This window comes from Mobula hypostoma, chromosome X1 (genome assembly GCF_963921235.1).
Source record: "Mobula hypostoma chromosome X1, sMobHyp1.1, whole genome shotgun sequence".
Classification (NCBI taxonomy): domain Eukaryota; kingdom Metazoa; phylum Chordata; class Chondrichthyes; order Myliobatiformes; family Myliobatidae; genus Mobula; species Mobula hypostoma.
The window spans coordinates 44,221,091-44,241,787 of record NC_086128.1 but is presented as its reverse complement, the minus strand read 5'-3'; the positions used below and the strand labels follow the sequence as shown (position 1 = coordinate 44,241,787).

At 41.3% G+C, this 20,697-nt stretch overlaps 1 protein-coding gene across 2 annotated transcripts in view; it reads left to right on the top strand.

Annotated features, from left to right (window-relative positions):
- The window catches only part of LOC134340275 (integrin alpha-3-like), a 150,785-nt gene that overhangs the window by 51,671 nt on the left and 78,417 nt on the right, over positions 1-20,697 (top strand). For both annotated transcript variants that reach the window (XM_063037311.1, XM_063037310.1), the window contains exons 2-4: positions 16,308-16,435; positions 17,015-17,094; positions 18,055-18,313. In XM_063037311.1, the coding sequence (XP_062893381.1) occupies positions 16,308-16,435; positions 17,015-17,094; positions 18,055-18,313 (467 nt within the window). The remainder of the gene's footprint in view (positions 1-16,307; positions 16,436-17,014; positions 17,095-18,054; positions 18,314-20,697) is intronic.

Here is a 20,697-nt window from a genome sequence, read left to right as displayed (position 1 = left end):
CATCTTCTCGCCATCTCTGCCTTATTGTTTTTTACTCTCCCTTTCCTTTCTTTATCTTGTTCTTTGCCATTTTGTTAGACACCATCGGGGTGCAGCTTTTCCTTTTTATCTGAGGGCATTTGTGGCCATGCTGACCGATGGCCAATACTCCCACAACCAACTTTGATGGTTGAGTGCTTTCTCCAGTTAATCCCCTTCATCTTACCCTGGAGCAAAGAACAAACTGCTGAAGGAACTCAAAAGGTCAGGCAGGAAATGGGAAATGGACAGTCAACGAAGACATCTGCTCTCAGGATGAGGCTTTTCATTCCAGGACGAAGGAGATGTCCTCCTTTTTTAAAGAAAGGGGTTTCCCTTCCTCCACCATCAACTCTGCTCTCAAATGCATCTCCCCCATTTCACACACATCTGCTCTCACTCCATCCTCCCGTCACCCCACTAGGAATAGGGTTCCCCTGGTCCTCACCTACCACCCCACCAGCCTCCGGGTCCAACATATTATTCTCCGTAACTTCTGCCACGTCCAACGGGATCCCACCACTAAGCACATCTTTTCCTCCCCGCCTCTCTCTGCTTTCCGCAGGGATCGCTCCCTATGTGACTCCCTTGTCCATTTGTACCCCCCATCCCTCCCCACTGATCTGCCTCCTGGCACTTATCCTTGTAAGCGGAACAAGTGCTATACATGCCCTTACACTTCCTCCCTCACTACCATTCAGGGCCCCAGACAGTCCTTCCAGGTGAGGTGACACTTCACCTGTGAGTCAGCTGGGGTGATATACTGCGTCCGGTGGGCTCCCGATGTGGCCTTCTATATATTGGCAAGACCCGACGTAGACTGGGAGACCGTTTCGCTGAACACCTACGCTCTGTCTGCCGGCGAAAGCAGGATCTCCCAGTGGCCACACATTTTAATTCCACGTCCCATTCCCATTCTGATATGTCTATCCACAGCCTCCTCTACTGTAAAGATGAAGCCACACTCAGGTTGGAGGAACAACACCTTATATTCCGTCTGGGTAGCCTCCAACCTGATGGCATGAACATTGACTTCTCTGACTTCCGTTAATGCCCCACCTCCCCTTCCTACCCCATCCCTTATTTATTTATATACACACATTCTTTTTCTCCCTCTGTCCCTCTGACTATACCCCTTGCCCATCCTCTGGGCTTTCCCCCCTCCCCCTTTTCTTTCTCCCTGGGCCTCCTGTCCCATGATCCTCTCATATCCCTTTTGCCAATCACCTGTCCAGCTCTTGGCTCCATCCCTCCCCCTCCTGTCTTCTCCTATCATTTTGGATCTCCCCCCTCCCCCTCCCACTTTCAAATCTCTTACTAGCTCTTCTTTCAGTTAGTCCTGAGGAAGGGTCTCGGCCTGAAACGTCGACTGTACCTCTTCCTAGAGATGCTGCCTGGCCTGCTGCATTCACCAGCAACTTTGATGTGTGTTGCTTGAATTTTCAGCATCTGCAGAATTCCTCGTGTTTGCGTCAATGAAGACCCCTCATCTGGACTGAAAGCTAAGAGGGGAGGTAACCAGTATAAAGAGGCGAAGGAAAGAGCTGGCAAGTGATAGGTGGATCCAAGTTAGGAGGGGTGATAGGCAGATAGGGAGGAAGAGTGGAATTATTGACAGAGACTGGGAGGTATCAAACGTCTGCAGATGATAGAATCAGATAGGAAAGGAAGATGAAGCATGGATCCAAATAAGAGAGGTGGAGAGGGCAGATGGGAACTGTAGGGGAGCAAACTCATTAGGAGAATTGTATGGGTGATGGTAAAGTGGAATAGGTGGAGAGGGGTAAAGAAACTGGGTGGGGTGGATTGAGGAATTGGGTAGATCAGGGAGAGAGAGAAAAGCAACAGAGGAGGAGCAAGTTACCATAGAACCATAGAACCATAGAAACTACAGCACAGAAACAGGCCTTTTGGCCCTTCTTGGCTGTGTCGAACCATTTTCTGCCTAGTCCCACTGACCTGCACACGGACCATATCACTCCATACACCTCCCATCCATGTATCTGTCCAATTTATTTTTAAATGTTAAAAAAGAACCCACATTTACCACCTCCTCTGGCAGCTCATTCCATACTCCCACCACTCTCTGTGTGAAGAAGCACCCGCTAATGTTCCCTTTAAACTTTTCCCCCCTCACCCTTAACCCATGTCCTCTGGTTTTTTTCTCCCCTTGCCTCAGTGGAAAAAGTCTGCTTGCATTCACTCTATCTATACCCATCATAATTTTATATACCTCTATCAAATCTCCCCTCATTCTTCTACGCTCCAGGGAATAAAGTCCTAACCTATTCAACCTTTCTCTGTAACTGAGTTTCTCAAGTCCCGGCAACATCCTTGTAAACCTTCTCTGCACTCTTTCAACCTTATTAATATCCTTCCTGTAATTTGATGACCAAAACTGAACACAATACTCCAGATTCGGCCTCACCAATGCCTTATACAACCTCATCATAACATTCCAGCTCTTATACTCAATACTTTGATTAATAAAGGCCAATGTACCAAAAGCTCTCTTTCCGACCCTATCTACCTGTGACACCATTTTTAGGGAATTTTGTATCTGTATTCTCAGATCCCTCTGTTCCACTGCACTCCTCAGTGCCTTACCATTAACCCTGTATGTTCTACCTTGGTTTGTCCTTCCAACGTGCAATACCTCACACTCGTCTGTATTAAACTCCATCTGCCATTTTTCAGCCCTTTTTTTTAGTTACCTGAAATTGGAAAATTCAGTGTTCATGCTGTTGGGTTGTGAACTAGCTTGGTGAAATATGAGAAGTTGTCCCTTTTTAATTTTCATTTAACCCCTCTCTGGCAGTGCAGGTGGTTGAGGACACACAAGTCAATGTTGGATTGCAGAGGGTAATTAAAATGGCTGGCAACCAGGATCTCCAAATGGTGACTGGCAGACAGAGTGCAGGTGCTCGGCAAAGTGGGAGCCTACTCTGCACTTGGTCTCTGGGTGAAGCAAAAATTCTCCTCAAATAATTGTACTGTGGCTGAGACATGTCCTGGAAATTTAGTCCCAATGGATCTCAATTTTGAAAGCAGAGTTAGGTATCAAACCTCTACTACATTGCAAACACGAGGAAATCTGCAGATGCTGGAATTTGAAGCAACACACACAAAAAATGCTGGTGAACGCAGCAGGCCAAGCAGCATCTATAGGAAGAGGTACAGTCGATGGTTCGGGCCGAGACCCTTTGTCAAGACTAACTAAAGAAGAGCTCGTAGGAGATTTGAAAGTGGGAGGGGGAGGGGGAGATCTGAAATGATAAGAGAAGACAGGAGGGGGAGGGATGGAGCTAAGAGCTGGACAGTTGATTGGCAAAACGGATACGAGGCTGGAGAAGGGAGAGGATCATGGGATGGGAGGCCGAGGGAGAAAGAAAGGGGGAGGGGAGAAACCCAGAGGATGGGCAAGGGGTATAGTGAGAGGGACAGAGGGAGAAAAAGGAAAGTGAGAGAAAGAATGTGTGTATATAAATAAATAACGGATGGGGTACGAGGGGGAGGTGGGGCATTAGTGGAAGTTTGAGAAGTCAGTGTTCATGCCATCAGGTTGGAGGCTGTCCAGACGGAATATAAGGTGTTGTTCCTCCAACCTGAGTGTGGTTTCATCTTTACAGTAGAGGAGGCTGCGGATAGACATATCAGAATGGGAATGGGATGTGGAATTAAAGTGTGTGGCCACTGGGAGATCCTGCTTTCGCTGGCGGACAGAGCGTAGGTATTCAGCGAAATGGTCTCCCAGTCTGCGTTGGGTCTTGCCAATATATAGAAGGCCACATCGGGAGCCCACCGGATGCAGTATATCACCCCAGCCGACTCAGAGGTGAAGTGTCACCTCACGTGGAAGGGCTGTCTGGGGCCCTGAATGGTAGTGAGGGAGGAAATGTAAGGGCATGTGTAGCACTTGTTCCGCTTACAAGGATAAGTGCCGGGAGGGGGATCAGTGGGGAGGGATGTGGGGGACGAATGGACAAGGGAGTCACGTAGGGAGCGATCCCTGCGGAAAGCAGGGAGGGGGAGGGAAAGATGTGCTTAGTGGTGGGATCCCGTTGGAGGTGGCGGAAGTTACAGAGAATTATACATTGGACCCGGAGGCTGGTGGGGTGGTAGGTGAGGACAACAGGAACCCTATTCCTAGTGGGGTGGTGGGAGCATGGCGTGAGAGCAGATGTGCGTGAAATGGGGGAGATGCGTTTGAGAGCAGAGTTGATGGTGTAGGAGGGGAAACGCCTTTCTTTAAAAAAGGAGGACACCTCCTTCGTCCCTCCCCCTCCCCCTCCCACTTCTCACTTTCAAAGCTCTTACTATCTCTTCTTTCAGTTAGTCTTGACGAAGGGTCTCGGCCCGAAATGTCGACTGTACCTCTTCCTATAGATGCTGCCTGGCCTGCTGTGTTCACTAGCTTTTTTTGTGTGTGTTGCTCTACTACATTGTATGTTTAGCACAAGGACCTAAGGTAAAGTTCTCTCTCTAAATTGTATTTACATAGCAGAGTAGAATGCAGGCCAAAGGAAAGAATCCAACACGTGGTTTTAGTGTGAATATGTTAACAGTCTCTCAGAATGAATTTTATTTAATTTGTGGGAAAAACTAATTGTGTTGGATGAATTCCAGCATAATTTCCTTTAGAGTTGCCGCTAACTTATCGCAATTCTGGGGATTGTGCACATGTGTCTGTTGGGATATATCCAAAAAAAGATTTAGAATGTATATTAATTTGACACTAGTCAACAAGAACCACTTTTAATTTGTTTACATGTAGAGGAGACAGTATAATTAATTGACGTCTCTCTGAAATACTGAAACATCAACATCCTTCAGTTTTTAACCATAACCATTTGTATCATTGGCCCGAAAGTTAATTGGAGTATCTTGGAGTGCACTCTGTTTTGAATTGTGACAACTTTCACATTATTTTTGAACCATGGATTTTACTCACTTCTGGCTTTTCAAAACTCACTGCAATTTTTGAAATTTGTTCCATGAAATATTTTGAGATTAAGTACACTTCCCTTAATTAAATTTCACCCCTTTGTTCCTTGTATAAGCAAATGGTAGGAAATGATCATGTTGAACATAATGTTAAAATTTATATGTTTAATATCAAAATGTAAATATTTCATTTCATTTAGACATTATTATGTGATCAACACTGAAAAAAACAGTATTGCTTATCACTATATACTGCACTCAAATGATTTGGAGACTAACACATCAATATAAATTGAGTAATTGAGGTTTTATGGCCCATCCTGCAACTCTCATTGCCCGCTTTTAGTCTGCAGGTTACCACTGGAGGCAGATGCTAATACAGCATGTCACATTTACATTTTATGTCAAAATCTTGGAAATATACAGCATTGTTAAGGGGTCTTTAACTCAGTGGCCACTTTCACTGCAGATGCATGAAGGGAAACGGGTTGCCGTACATAGGAGTGGAGGTAGTTGAGGAGGGGGGACTGTAAGAATGTCTGTTTGAGTTGGGAAAGTTGCCGGGGGAACAAATTAAATCAGAATTTAGAAGGGCAGGTTAGGTATCGGGCTGGGTTGGGCACTGGAGTCATGAATGGATGTTGAGGTAGTCTCAGGTCATGGGTGAATGAGCATTGAGCTAGGGGTGTGGTGTTGCAACCGATGGGAGAATGGAGGGAAGTGAGCTTGGTGGCCTTTTTGAGGGTACGTTGTCAACAAGGGAGAGAAATTCCCAGTGGAGGACTTGATGGACTGAAACAGTATGAAAGAAACCTGCCATACGGGAGATTGAAGAGACAATTGGGAAGCAGCTTTGGATGTCGTTGAAATGTGTAACTGATTGCAAAGTTACCTGAAAATATAATTTAGTGGCTGCTGAGAGGAAAGTCTGGTCCCATAATTTGGTGCTAAATTATATTTTAAGTAACTTTATAACTGGTTACACATTTCAACACATTCAGAGCTGTCTCCTAATTGTCTCTTCAATCCTCCCATGCAGCAGATTTTTCCCCAGGTTTCTTTCATACTGTTGGTTTTCAATCACTTCATTGAAGCAGAAAATATTTAACGGAGTTCCTTGTGAACAATTACATTATTGAAACAGGTCATTCAGCTGTTTAGATTTGTGCAGGGCCTCTTAACTTCATTACATCTCAGACTATCACCATCTCCTTCAATTCCTTTCATACCCCAATCCTCACCAGGAATCTGAAATAGATTTATTAGTGGCCATTTTTCAATAATAACTGATAACTTTGATGGCAAACGAACTTACATTGAAACATCCAAGCCTGACATTTAGACAGTTTATCTTGTATAACAAGCTGAAGTTCCTGCTTTAACGAAAAATCAATTGTTTTTGTAATTACTCTGTTTAAGTTGACCACATTCTTATCTAGCCTTGGGAAGAGGTAATGAAGTGCTTGGTCATCCCTGTAAATGAAAGCTGGGGATCATGCATTACTTTAATTATGATAGAGAGAGCTTTCAAAGCCGATATTGCAGGGAGAGCAGAGACAACAGATGTAATTCATGGTTATATTAAACATTGGGTTAAAGAGGAAATGTCCATGGCACCAACAATGCTCAAGAATTAATTGAATTTTCTTTAAAGTGCCTTATCTGATTCTAAAATGTAAAGTGCTATAATCCGTGCCAGTTCATCTAATAACTTTTCCAATCCTAGCATGGTTACTTGCCATAACACAGGACACAGTGCAGCCCTTCAGATCCACATCTGCTCCTGGCAGAGCAATCCTGCCTACCTCTCCTCTATTTTCTACCATGTATTCTCTCTCTGTAGGCCAACCTGATAGATGTATATAAATTTATGAGAGGCATAAAAAGGGTAGACAGAGTTATTTCCCGAGGTGGAAATGTCAAATTCTGGAGGTTATAGATGTAAGGTAAGGGGGATAAAGTATAAAAGGGATGTGCAAGGCAAGAATTTTGCTTGAATACTGCTAAGGGAGGTAGCAGAAGCAGATATGATAGCAACATTCAAGAGGCGTTTGGAAAGACACATGAACAGGCAGCAAATAGAGATAGGTATCAAATATAGAAAAGGCAAATAGGATTAATTCAATTGGTATCATGATCAGTGCAGACATGATGGGTCAAAGGGCTTGTTCTTGTGCTGCATAGTTCTGAGTTCTGTTTTAATTGAATTCCTTGCCCAAGCCATCTGCTTCCTGCATCCCAGGGCTAGAAAACCTCAAAGGGCCTCTTTCACTCCAACCTTCTTTGTCAAGAGGGTGGAACATCAGAGGAATGGAATTTGATTAATGCATTTCTGTTCTATCTTTACTTATACTTTTCCATGATATGTGATTCTATAAAGACTTAACAATAGACTGAAACTAAATAGAAATAATAGGATGGCCGAACAACATAAAAACTGGAATGGATGGTTCCCTGTACTATATAGAATTATGGTGTACTTCAAAGATGCTGTGGACAGGAAAGGAATGGAGGGTTATGGGCTGAGGGCAGGTCAGTAGGACTAGGTGAGAGTAAGAGTTCGGCACGGACTAGAAGGGCTGAGATGGCCTGTTTCCGTGCTGTAATTGTTATATGGTTATATAAAATTGGAAGATTTTGGAATAGACACATTAACAGCATTTTGAGCACAGCCTCAGTGAGTACTGGCTGAATATTTATCAGCCGGCAATGTGTCCCCAATGATGCAGACACGAGGAAATCTGCAGATGCTGGAATTTCAAGCAACACACACAAAAAATGCTGGTGAACGCAGCAGGCCAGGTAGCATCTATAGGAAGAGGTCTTGGCCCAAATCGTCAACTGTACCTCTTCCTATAGATGCTGCCTGGTCTGCTGCGTTCACCAGCATTTTTTGTGTGTGTTGCCTGTCCCCAGTGATGTTGGTTTTATTCAGCAGTCATGAAGTGAATCAATCTAAGTCCATGCATACCAGTTTGGCAATATAAATTTTGTACTCTGGACAAATTAAATTGAATAGGATGCCTGAATTTGAAGGATTAATCTGAATGGAGAACCTAAATCCATCTTGTGTCATGCATCACAAATAGGTCAGTGATAGATCATTAGTCAATAGTGAGAGCATTGTATCTGCCTCCTTCACCACAGTGGCTTTAAAAATAGTTCTAGATTTGAATGTTCTTTATTCATATATTTTATCGCCCAAGATTTCTCACTGAGTCATATTTGTCCATTAAGATACAGTGGCCTAGAAATTCAATCATATTGCTCTGTTATATTTTATTATTAGGCAATTGTAGGTTAACTTTACCCAGATGGAAATGTGACAACTACTGTTTCGAGTTGTTTCGCATTACTCCAGATGCTTGGCTGGCAACTTCCCACATGGAAATTAGTGGGTAATGCACTTGGATCCCACCAAGATAAGTCATCTTATTGATTATTTGATGCCCCACAGAGCATTTGCCCTAAACCCAACTCCCAGCCTTTCCCACCCTACCCAAAGGCCCATGTCCTAAACTTCCAGTCTGCCGACGCTCTGATATACCAGTTCGAGATACTTACTGGTTACTCTTCCTGGACTCGGTCTACGTCAGTTGTCCCTTCTGACCGCTATCTTTCAACTATGCCTGCCCCCATACCACCACCACCCCCAAAACTCATCTCCCCCGAGTTAGATATCATCAATTACGCCCACCTCCCTGCGGAGGAACTTCCCATATCTGCTGACCTAATTCATTTTCACTCTTGTTGACTTCAGTCCTGTGTTTCACAATTTTTGAAAATTAACATGTGCAACATTTTGCAATAGCTCCCAAACCTTGAGTGTCTCTGAAATGTGCAGAGGGAAGCCCACGATTAACCTTCACCGAAGATGTGCTTTCTAAGCTATAGTAGTGGTGATTCCTGCAGTTTCTGATTTCTGATTAATATGTCTTATTGGAGGGTATTGCTTGCAATCTATTAGAGTTTATCATTAAAACACACATAGGTATTAAAACATTGAAGTCATCTAAGTGCTTCTGACTGATGCCCAGCTAAATTGGAAAGTGACTCTGACACATACACTTATTGGCTAAAATGACTACGTTATAGCCTTGTAACTAAAATGTTTTGCATCCTTGACCAGAACTTAGGCATCAATTATCTTTGTTAGAACACTCGTGATCTAGATATATGTTTATTACTGTTCCACCGAACAGTCGATGTATTATGCATGAAGTATGAATGTTAAACTTGCAGCAATAATTTCATAAATCATGTTTTTTGAGAGCCTTGCAAGTATTGAATTAAGATTTATTGTGGACATCCCTTGCGTGTGGCTTCAGAAAATGAAATGTCTGTACTCCAGAACTTAATATTTAATAAGGTTGTGATGGTTTTACGTCAATTTCTAATACATTTTAGTACTTTACAGGGAAGCTTTGGAAAGATGGACATTTTAGTTCTGACCATAGTGCTAGCAGAAATTCTCTGCCTCTTAATCTTTCAATGTTGTATGCTGGATGTGAATAAAAGGGTTTCCAAAAGCCTGCTCCATAGACAAAATTACTGTCCCGAGCTTTAACTAATTTTGATGCTTTGGCTATTTCAGCAGAGGTGTCTTCAGTTTTCTACCGGGCTATCCAATGTATTTTTCATATGGAACAGATGTTATGCATTGGTCATGTGGTCACAAATTAAGAGGGCAATTTTAACACTTCCTGGCTGAAATCTAGTTGGTGTGTGAGAGCTTAATCACTCCTTACCTGCCTTTTGATTTTCTAGAAAGTAAATTTTAATTTTTTTCCATGTATTGAATAATGTTCTATCCTTTTGGAAGTCACGGCTTCCATTTGGGAGAGACACGTCATGTGCTTTTGAAATGATATCACTTTTTTAATTATAAAAATAAATGCTGAAAAAACTAAACATTTTGATTGTTGCATAAGCCCTTCAGTAGGTTTCCAGTGAGAATCTGGGCTCTTCAACTCATCGGTTAAGTATCAGTCGTTCATGCAATCACTATTGGAAAAGATAAAGGCTTAGATCTTTACGTCTAGGCATTAGTGTTAAGTGAACCTCATCATAGTAACAACGCTTTGTACTCTGCTCTGGAGTTCAATCTATTAACTTCATATGCATGCATTTCAGAGATAGAACATAACAGACTCATGCTACCATATAACATATTTAGCACTACATCTGAGTTTTAGGCAAAAAGTTGTGATTTATGGTCCTGTGCTTAATATGCTTAAAGCACTATGATTGGGTCATGCCTTCCCATTTTAGTTGTGTTACACAATCAATGCAGTATCATTCACCAGCATCCCAGAACACTATTGAACAGTTCTATGAGCAGCAAAACAAAGTATAGTTTTGTTTTGGCTGGGAATTAACATCTACAGTCATGTCTATGGAAAGGAATCCAATGTGGAAAATGCTCAACACAGTAAAATGCTGATCCCAGTGACACCCAAGGTCCTGCCTTCCTTATCATCCATGATGACCATGGTTTTGTACTTGCTTTTCATCCACTGGGGTCTAGATCCCATGCCACCTTTCAGCTCAGCAGGACCCCAGTTCCCATGTTCTCTTTGAAATGACCAGCTCTCAATTTCCTGTGCTCCATTTAAATTTAGTAGGTTCACTGGAAAATTTCTGACACCCTGTAACATCTTAGCAAAGGAAATTTAAAGTATTGGGTATTAATCTATAACAGCACCCAAGAAAGGTGAAAGGGTGAAATGTCTAAGGGGAATTTCTTCACTTAGAGGGTGCAGAGAGTGTGGAATGTGTTGCCAGTGGCAGTGGTGGATGCAGCTTTGATTTCAATATTTAAGAGAAATTTGGATGTATGGGTGCAGATTAATGGGATTAGGCAGAATAATAATTCATCACAGACTAGATGGGCCAAAGGGCCTGTTTCTGTGATGTGGTGTTCTCTGACGCTACGACTAATTGTCCAAAAAACCTACCAATTTGGCACGACTAAAACCCTAAGTGTGCCAGATTGTTGGCACTTTATTAAATATTTGGTCACCAGCTTAAATTCACCCTACAAAAATCTGTTAATGTGTATTTTTAGCCGTCTACTTTTGATAAAAGATAACAGATCAGAATAATAGTGTTTAAGTATTACTAGCAACATTTAATAACTACAGTACTGTATATCCTGCCTGCACTACTCCCTTTTGTTGGTTTGTCATCAAGAAACGAGCTTTTTGATTAATTGTATTAAAAGCAAACTACTTTAGGGATGCTGCAAATTTAATCTTACTCCCAGCTCTGACCTCTGAACCTAATTGCAATATCTTAGCAAGCTATGTTACTGACAGAGAATCAATTGGATGCTTTAGGGGCATTATTTTAAATTGAAGCTGAGGTTGTTTAAAAGAGAACAGTGTATGGAAGCTTTCCCTCTATTCTAGTGGCATTGTTCCCTGGAATGAAGCAGGTCTGGCAAGGTTGAATTAGAAATTACAAATATACTGTATATATCTCAAACCATTAATTCTAATGACAGGAAGTATTTTGAAATGAATTGATGCAAAGAATAAAAATAATTTTCTTCTAAGAAACGACTGTGGATCAGCCAGGATGGGATGGAGCCAAACATATCGGGAAGGTATAGTATAAGGGTTAGTCACTCTTCGGCCAACACCGAATTGGCCAACCTCAACAGCAGTGGCAATGAAGGACCTGTAGTTGCCATAACTGTGCCAGAAACTTGAGTGTTGGGAATCAGCTACTTATTGAAATATTTCAAGTAGTTTAGCTTAGTGGAAATAAGCCAGATCTTGCTATGCTACCTTCTATGACTGAATTGCCTGTTAAAGGTTCCAGCTAACACAGATATTATTCCTATGGAACTACACCCTAGCAAGATTCAGCTCAATGCTGGATAGGTTACACATAATATTCCATGCTCCTATCGTGATGATACCAGCTGTTGTGCAGCTGAGGCCGGTTTGATTAACTGGAGGAAGTCACTTATTCCATTCTTTATCTGCACTCTTATAAATATAAAAGGGTTATAAAACTTGCCCTGGCATATCAATTAAACAATGAAAAATAAATGCTGAAATACAACCCTTGTCTCTACGTTTATGGCTGCAAAGGTAATCTTCAATTCAAAACCCAGTCATGATTGTAAAGGGAATATGCTTGTATTTAGGCATAATGAATATTTTATGGTCTGTGTTTAATAAAGGGTAAATTAAAGGGTAAACCAGCTGTTAATTTCCCCTATGTATTAATGTAACATCAGACCACGGATCAGAGACCATTCGGGTATCATAAACCTACAACTACTCTGTAGTTTAAGACTCTTGTAAATTGTGGTATACAAAGTGAGTTAATAAGTGCTGCACTGGTTACAAAATCACTTGCATGTGTGTGAGTATTTATCTTAAATGATACAGATAGAGGCCTTCAGGTGAATGCTGACTCCCAAGAGAGCAATCCTATCAGTTCCATTGCCTCCTGGTTATTGTCATACAACACTGCTACGTCCTTTCTCCCACATGCCCATCAAGTCCCCTTGGACTCTTTTGCCACTTACCCTCATCAAGCAGTAATTCATAGTAACCAGGTAACCCACTAGCACTTCTAATGGGTATAGGAAGAAACCAGAGCACCCAACAAAAGCTTGTGTGACCACAGGGAGAACCTGTAAACACACACAGGCAGCACCCAAGATCCAGATTACTCTTGGATCCCTGCAACTGTGAGGCAGTTACACCATCTGAGTGTGTCACTGCCCCACCCGTGATTTCAATTAGATTTAATTTAAAACACCAGTGAAGAGTTTCATACTGTAAGATTTAAAAAAAAAATTTCTGGAATGCTCTATATGTTCTAAAATAGTGCAGCACTTAAAGAACATCTTACAGATTCAAGAGCAAGTATTGTAGGGACCTGACAAAGCCACTTAATGGGAATATTTGTATACGAGTGCACGATTCTGAACACATTGACATGAAGTGCAGTCATGGTACATGGCAGGTCCTTCTTTAATATTCTTCAGTCTGGCCTCTTCCAGTCTTACCTGGGATTTATATTTGTGTAATAGCTTAAGAAATTCACTGAGGAGCATCCCAACATGTTTCAAAATCAGTGCATGACTTTGGAATAAATGAGTTTAAAGTAAGATAATCAAAAATGTCAGGGAGAAAGGAAAAGCACAGGAGTAGTTTCTGCACTAGTGAGAAAGCAATAATAAAACAAATAATAAGGATACTGTTGGAAAATTGTATATTTTAAAACAATTATTTTAATACAGATGTTGAGAAAGAGTTGGGGATGTCTGAAGTGTTTAAAAACCATCCACAAGTTTGGTGAAAATGTTAAGACTGAATCCTTGTGTCTATTGTTGGGACTTTTGAGGTTGTTCAGCTGTTCTCTTCACAACACGCTCATTATTTTTGAAATGTTGTTTTCTCTTTAAGAATCTAATATACTGATTGGTAATTGGAATGAGTAAATCTAATTGCAATTTTCAACCTAAAGATCAAATGTAAAAAATTGCTCTTTTATTTCTTGCTTCGAAAATATGCTACAGATGTAAAACCAATGATCCTTTTTAGCTAAGGTGATAGCTCCATTGTAATAAAAAAATCAACATTTTAATGTTTTGGTAGTTATCACAATGGTGTCAAAGGTGAATTGGATAGGGTCATTGTTCTCGTTCTTTGGAGCTTATTTGTTAAATCACTCAATGCAAATTTCCAAAATTACTTTTATTTTAAAAATCCCTTTAAAGACAATGTACAGAAAAATAGAATGTATAATGCAACAACAATCTAATTTAGATTTGTCTGCATTATAAGTAATAAAAAAAAGAGGCAAAAGTGAATGCAGGGAAATGTCTGCATGTCAGTTTTGTACCTTACTTCCATTTTTAACCTGAAGAAATACCTTAATGTCTTGTTTATTGTATTGTACACACTGTTTCTCTCAACTGCTCGAAGCAGTTGCTAAGACATCCTTGGTGCAATTCACACTCTTTGAGAGACACACATTTTCCATCCCATGTCCATTTTCCATCCCATGTCCATTTTCCTCTACCAGCCCACCTATCCCCGCTCCATTGCACTGTCCTGTCATCAAACCCCAGGTGTGTACACAAGTTAAATGGAGCCATAAAATTTACAGCACAGAATAAAATGGTTCAACCCATCAGGCTAAAGGAATTTGAAGCTTTTTCTTTGGAAAATCACTGATGCATTTATAAATATGATCACCATTTTTTTTCATTTTATATTTTATCTTCAAATGGATGGATATGGTATTGTAATTGATCCATGCAACTTTATAAGAGGTCATTTCCACTGGTGTATTCTAAGTTGCCTCCCTCACCAATGCTGCCCATATTCATAAAGTTCAAAGTTAAATTTATTAACATAGGACGTACATGTCACCACATACAACCTTGAGATTCTTTTTCTGCAGGCATACTTAGCAAACCTAGAGAACAGTAAGTGTAAACAGGACCAATGGACAACAAACTGCAAATGGAGATTTAAATTAATAGTAATAAATAACGAGAGCATGAAATAACAAGATAAAGAGTCCTTAAGGTGAGACATTGGCTGTGGGAACACCAGAAGTAGAATGAGTGTTGTTATCCTCTTTTGTTCAAGAGCCTGATGACTGAGGGGTAGTAACTGTTCTTGAAACTGGTGGTGTGAGAACCGAGGCACTTGTACCCACCTCCTAAATGCCTTTGGCGTAAATCAATACTCCAAGATTTGTACCTCAGCAAACTGTCCGCACTGTACTTTCTGTTAATGGTTAACTGTGACAGTTCCTCATAATTTCCAGTGTTAATGTTAACCAAATGTAGTTATAGTGTGATTACATTCATTCAAAGTCAGATGTCAGAATGTGTGTTTATACTGAATTGGTATTTGTTGGGCATGGCTTCCCAAACATGTCTGTGAAAAGAAACACAGTATGTTTTAATTAATTTAAGGGGTATTATTATTGGAACTTCTGGGTAATAAATTCCAACCAATGACCTAGAAACCTCAAAATTGTAATAACATCTCAGAGTTAATTAGTGTAGCTTTTGGAATCCATGCATCATTTTTTGCAGTATGGAATAGACTCATTAAAAGGCTAGGTAAAATCTGACCAAGCAGTCTTAAATATTACAGAGGTATTTACTGTCAGGTCAAACATTGTTCTGTAGTTCATATTCTTAAGTTTTGTTTGAAATCTGATTACAAAGGTTGGTATCTTGACATATACAGTTAAATGCAGTTAGCAATTGTGGGCAATTGGTACTCCTGTGCCATTGTTGAATGAGGATTTAATCGCATAGGGAATTGTGCACAATATTTGGTTCCCAACTGCCTTTGACCACCCATTTCTTTTGAAGCAAGTTAATATTGCCAGGGCTACCTGGTAAGTCTGACTCCTTTTGCAAGACGTGGTGTCCCTTGGAGTACTGGACAGGAATTAATAGCATAGTAATACCATTCATAACTGATCTTACGCTACAGGTTGAGGACTCGAATCATGGCTGAATTTGGAGATTGTGCATCCACTTAAACCAACTGCTAAAATGTTATATGTTTGAATCTGTGTAGGAAAGTACTTTTTGCTGAAGAGAAATTATTAGCCTTGGCTTCCATATAGCACTCACTGAATTTTGAATCTGAGGAAAATGTGAGAGAAAATTGCACTCCAAAACCATGTCTCGCACTAACAACTTCAAACAACAGTGACATTGGTGTTTGTAAAAATAGAACATTTGTCAGAATTGAGTTTTACTTACTAGGACCAGAACTATCAGTATGGAGGGGGTTTGATTCCTCGTAACAAGGACTTGTGTCTTGCTGGGTCTCTTTCTTTTAAGTTGAATATGCCTGGTTTTATCATTTCAGAAGAGTGGCCTATCTGTCTCCCTCTCTCTTTTGCACTTATCTCTTTCTTTCTCTTTCCTCTTTTTCTCCCTCTCCCTCTTGCCTCTCTCTCTCTCTGTCTCTGTTTCTCTCTCTGCCTCTCTCTCTCGCTCACTCTATTACTCTGTCGCTCTCTGTCTTTCTGTCTATCCGTTTCTCACTCTGTCTCTTATTCTCACTGCCTGTCCCTCTCTCAGTCTCTCTCTTGCTTTTCTCTCTCCCTCTTGCCTCTCTCTCTCTTTCACTCACTCTCTTTCTCTTGCCATCACCTTTCCTTCTCACTATCCTCTCTTCCCCACATTTGTGATCCAGCTGCAGTTACAAGAACATTACTGACAAATAGCTTTGAATGTCTCTTGCCGCCCTAAAATTGCACAAGTAGCAATAACTTTTTGTGCCACCCTCTCGGTCCCATGCTCATCTTGATCTGTTTTTGTGACCCTTTCCTTTGGACAGGTTGCTGGTTGGTGCACCCCGGGCAGAAGGTCTCCCTGATCAATTGGCAAACCGCACAGGAGCTTTATTCTACTGCCCAGTTACGCCATCGCAGAATGACTGTGAACGAGCTGAGTTTGAAAAACCAAGTAAGACTCCATGCATGTTAAGGTTGTCGTATGTCTGTAAGGAAATCAAGGCAATTAAAGTTATTAACCATTTTTGGGGAACGATGCGGCCACAGAGATGAATTCAGAGATTTCTGTGGGAGAGCATAAGCCAAATACAAAGGGATATAAGCATTGGCCAGTTCTTTGTTTGTCATGCTTTACTACAAAGAAAGCAGAAGAAAATTGTTTTAACAGGGGTAATGGAGCAACGATCAAGAATAAAAGTAGTGTTGGAGCAAAGGCTATTTTCAATGTAAAGAATGGCGAAAATAGGTGGAGGGGCTGATCTGATAGGATCATCTGTGCGACATGATTTCCAATTTTGGATTGAATTTTTGATTCTGACCCTCAATTTTGTCTCAATAAAATAAGATTTACACGAGTCTATTTGAAATTCAACATATTGTCACTAAGCAGAATATTTGGGTGCTAAGGTTGATTATTTGAAGATGCTTGTAACTGGGCCTCAGAGGATACCTTGCTGTGGTATCTTTTTTTTCTCTCTGTTTGATCAGATGAACTAATGCTACATTTCCAACGTGTTATTTCTTTTCACAGCCATTCCAGAAACAGAAAGTAAGGAGGACCAATGGCTTGGGGTCACAGTGGAAAGTCAAGGACCTGGTGGGAAAGTGTTGGTAAGGCTAGTCTGAACATTGTACAGATGAGTCTGAGGAGAAGACTAGTGCACTTCCTCCTGAGTGAAGAGCTGCCTGTGACTCTGATTTAAATCCAGGTTCTATATGCTGAGAGACAGAAACATTTGCGGCATTGCAAAAATTCTTAAGACAATTCTGTGACGTAGCCTTAGAGAACAGAAGTAGGCCCTTTGACCCACCATATCCATGCTGTCCATTGTAAGTTGTCTAGACTAATTCTATTTTCCCACATTAGCTCCTTAGCCTATTATGCCTTGCCTGTCTAAATGCAAAATGTCCTGAATGTATCTTCCACCATCTTCTTTAGTATCAAATTCCAGATATCAACCATACATAAAGTACTGGAAGAATTTGGTGGGTAGGCAGCATCTATGGAGGGAAACAATCAGTCAACATTTCAGGCTAAGACTCTTCATCAGGATTGGAATGGAAAGTGTTAGAAGCCACATATCAACCATTCTCTGAAAGTCTTTCCCTTTGATCCCTCAGTTTCCTCCATCTCACCTTAAAACCATGCCCTCTTGTTTTAGACACCACACCATGCCAAAGAGTTCTAACTACTCACTGTATCTATTCCCCTCATAACTTTATATAGTTCTATCAGATTACACCCCCCTCCCAAACCTCCTTTCATCCAGGACAAACAAGCCTTTCCTATTCAATCTTTACTTATAACTAAGGCTCTCCATTCCAGGCAATACCCTAGTGAATATCCTCTGCATGAACAATAAGGAAAGTATACTTGCATAAGTTAGGAGCATTAGAAGGATGGACTAGGATGGTCAGAGAGTTGTACATCATGGAAATAGGCATTCAGGCCGACTCATACCGACCAAGGTGGTTTCCTAAGACCTCCACCTTATTCAGAGCTGGTTTTAAACTCATTCAAGCACATTGAAATGTTTGTTTAAATCTGGACTGCCATTTAATTCCTGACAGGTATGCGCACACCGGTATGAGAAGAGACAACTGAGCTCACAAGATGAGAAGAGAATTTTGGTGGGTCGCTGCTTTGTCATCAGCGACGACATTGCCATCAATCCAGATGATGACTGGGATACATCACCAGTGCAGTTCTGTGAAAATGTAGGGAGTGACCACCATCAACTGCTAATGTGTCAGCAGGGCATGTCGGCAGGATTTACACGGCCCAATCACTATGCATTTTATGGGGCACCAGGCGGCTGGAACTGGCAAGGTGTGTCTTAGCAAACTTTATTTTTTTACTCCACAATTTTCATTCATGTTGTACTAGAGCAGCTGTGTTCTCACATTATCTTCAGAGCTTGTTCCATTTCATGTAGTGAGGTGGACAACGAGCCATTTCAAACTAAGCAGCAGGAAGCCCAGAAAGGATTCAATCCTAGATGATGGGATGCTGTTGTAGAGGAGGCAAAGGGAACAGCTTAACATCAAGCAGTTTAGAGGGTATGCAGCTGAGGGAAAGGAAGAGCAAGGAGAGAGAACACTTAAAGATTTTTGAGGGCTTTCTGGAGCACAGCTGCTCAATCCCAAAAGAGAAGTTTACTATCCAGTAAAAGAATATTGGAAAATTCCTTTTTTCCTCTTGGTCTGGGTGTCTCTCCCAACTCTGCAGGTTTGGGGGGATTTACATTGGCATTCTTGTGCAGCCATTCAGTTAGAATTGAAATGTGGTTTCAATATGTAAAAGACACCACAGATTATGAAATTTGCATATGTCTCCTACACAGAAAAAGACAACAAAAGCAGAAAGATAGTGAGTTTTTGGTAAGTGGGTGGTCTGAGCAATTCTTTATGGTGACTGCTCTGATTTCTGCACAGGAGGTTAGGAGAAAGATTGTCCCTTTTGACATGGTCTTCAAACTAGATAATGGAAAGACAAGTATATTCTTACCATCTATTTTAAAAGAGGAATGTAATGGAGTTACTTTAACTCTCCCTTTCACTTACTGTTCCAGCCTTGTTAATAGCTACTTCACTCTTGAGTAACTCGGTCTCTACCAGTATACAGCCCAGTGGATGAAATCTAAAATCAGTGCCATTTGAAAGCTGTGACATAATTTGAGTTCCTCTAGCATTCTGTGTGTGTTGCACTTGATAGCTGTGTGGGGTTCGCAGAGTTTTAAGTAACATGTTGGATTTATTATCTTTAACTGCATGTTTGTATCTATTTATTTTGCACCTTTATTACAGTAATTTACCCCACAGCACTTCAGGGAAGCAGTGTCAGGCAAAATTTGTCACCAAAGCACGGTAGTGTAGCGGTTAGTGTAACACTATTACAGCCCCAGCGATCACGATTAGGGATGAATTCCTGCTTTTGTCTATAAGGAGTTTGAACTTTCTCTCCATGGCCACGTGGGTTCTCTTTGGGTGCTCTGGTTTTCTTCCACATTCCAAAAACATGCAGGTTAAGGTTGGTAAGCTGTGGGCATGCTATGTTGGCACCAGAAGCGTGGCAGCTCTTACAGACTACAGGGATGTCAGGGGTAAGTTTTTCACACAGAGAGTGGTGAGTGCGTGGAATGGGCTGCCAGTGATGGTGGTGGAGGCAGATATGATAGGGTCTTTTAAGAGACCCCTGGATAGGTACACGGAGCTTAGAAAAATAGAGGGCCATGCAGTAGGGAAATTCTAGGCAGTTTCTAGAGTAGGTTACATGGTCGGCACAACATTGTGGGCCAAAGGGCCTGTCATGTGCTGTAGATTTCTATGTTCTAACCCATAAAGCTCTGAATGGATGGGATGGACTACAGGGGTATAAACACCACCAGACTAGACATGCCCAGGCATCATCCTTGATGAAGGTGGCAGAGTTTGTCATCAAAACGTCAGTTAAAATCAATACCTGTACCTGGCTGGAATCCTGAGAAGAGATTATTAATCATATATGCCAGGAAAGCACTAGATCATTTTTAAACCATTTTATGCTCAGCCAGACTGATTTAAGATTTACCAGTTTAAGTTTGAAAGCATTCAGTTGTACCCTTTTCGATGTACAGGTGTGAAATTGGTTTCACTGTTATTCAAACCAGAAACAATTCAAGGCGATTACAGCCCTAAGCTACTATATTTGAGATCAAAGCATGTTACCTCACAGAGGTTGTGTACAAGAAGGGCCAGGGTCACCTCTACCTCCTGAGGAGACTGAGGTCCTTTGGAGTACGCAGGCCTCTCCTTCACATGTTTTACCAGTCTGTTGTCGCCAGGGCAACCTTCTATGTGGTGGTGTGCTGGGGCAATGGCATCAACACGGGTGATGCTAACAGGCTCAATAAACTGATTAGAAAGACTGGCTCCATCCTAGGAGTCAAACTGGACACACTGGAAATTGTGGCAGAACAAAGGACCCGACAGAAAATCCTGGCAATTCTGGACGATGTTTCTCACCCTCTGCATGCCACCTTAGCTGAACAGAGGAACACTTTCAGTAGTAGACTAAGACAACTGCGCTGCTCCAAAGAGCGCTATTTGAGTTATCCTTACCCTCGGCCATTAGGCTCTATAATGAGTCAACCTATAGCCGGGGAAAGTGATGACCCCCTCCTGTTAGACTGTTTGAGGTAACTTATTTTTTATTCTTTCTCACTCTCTTCTAAT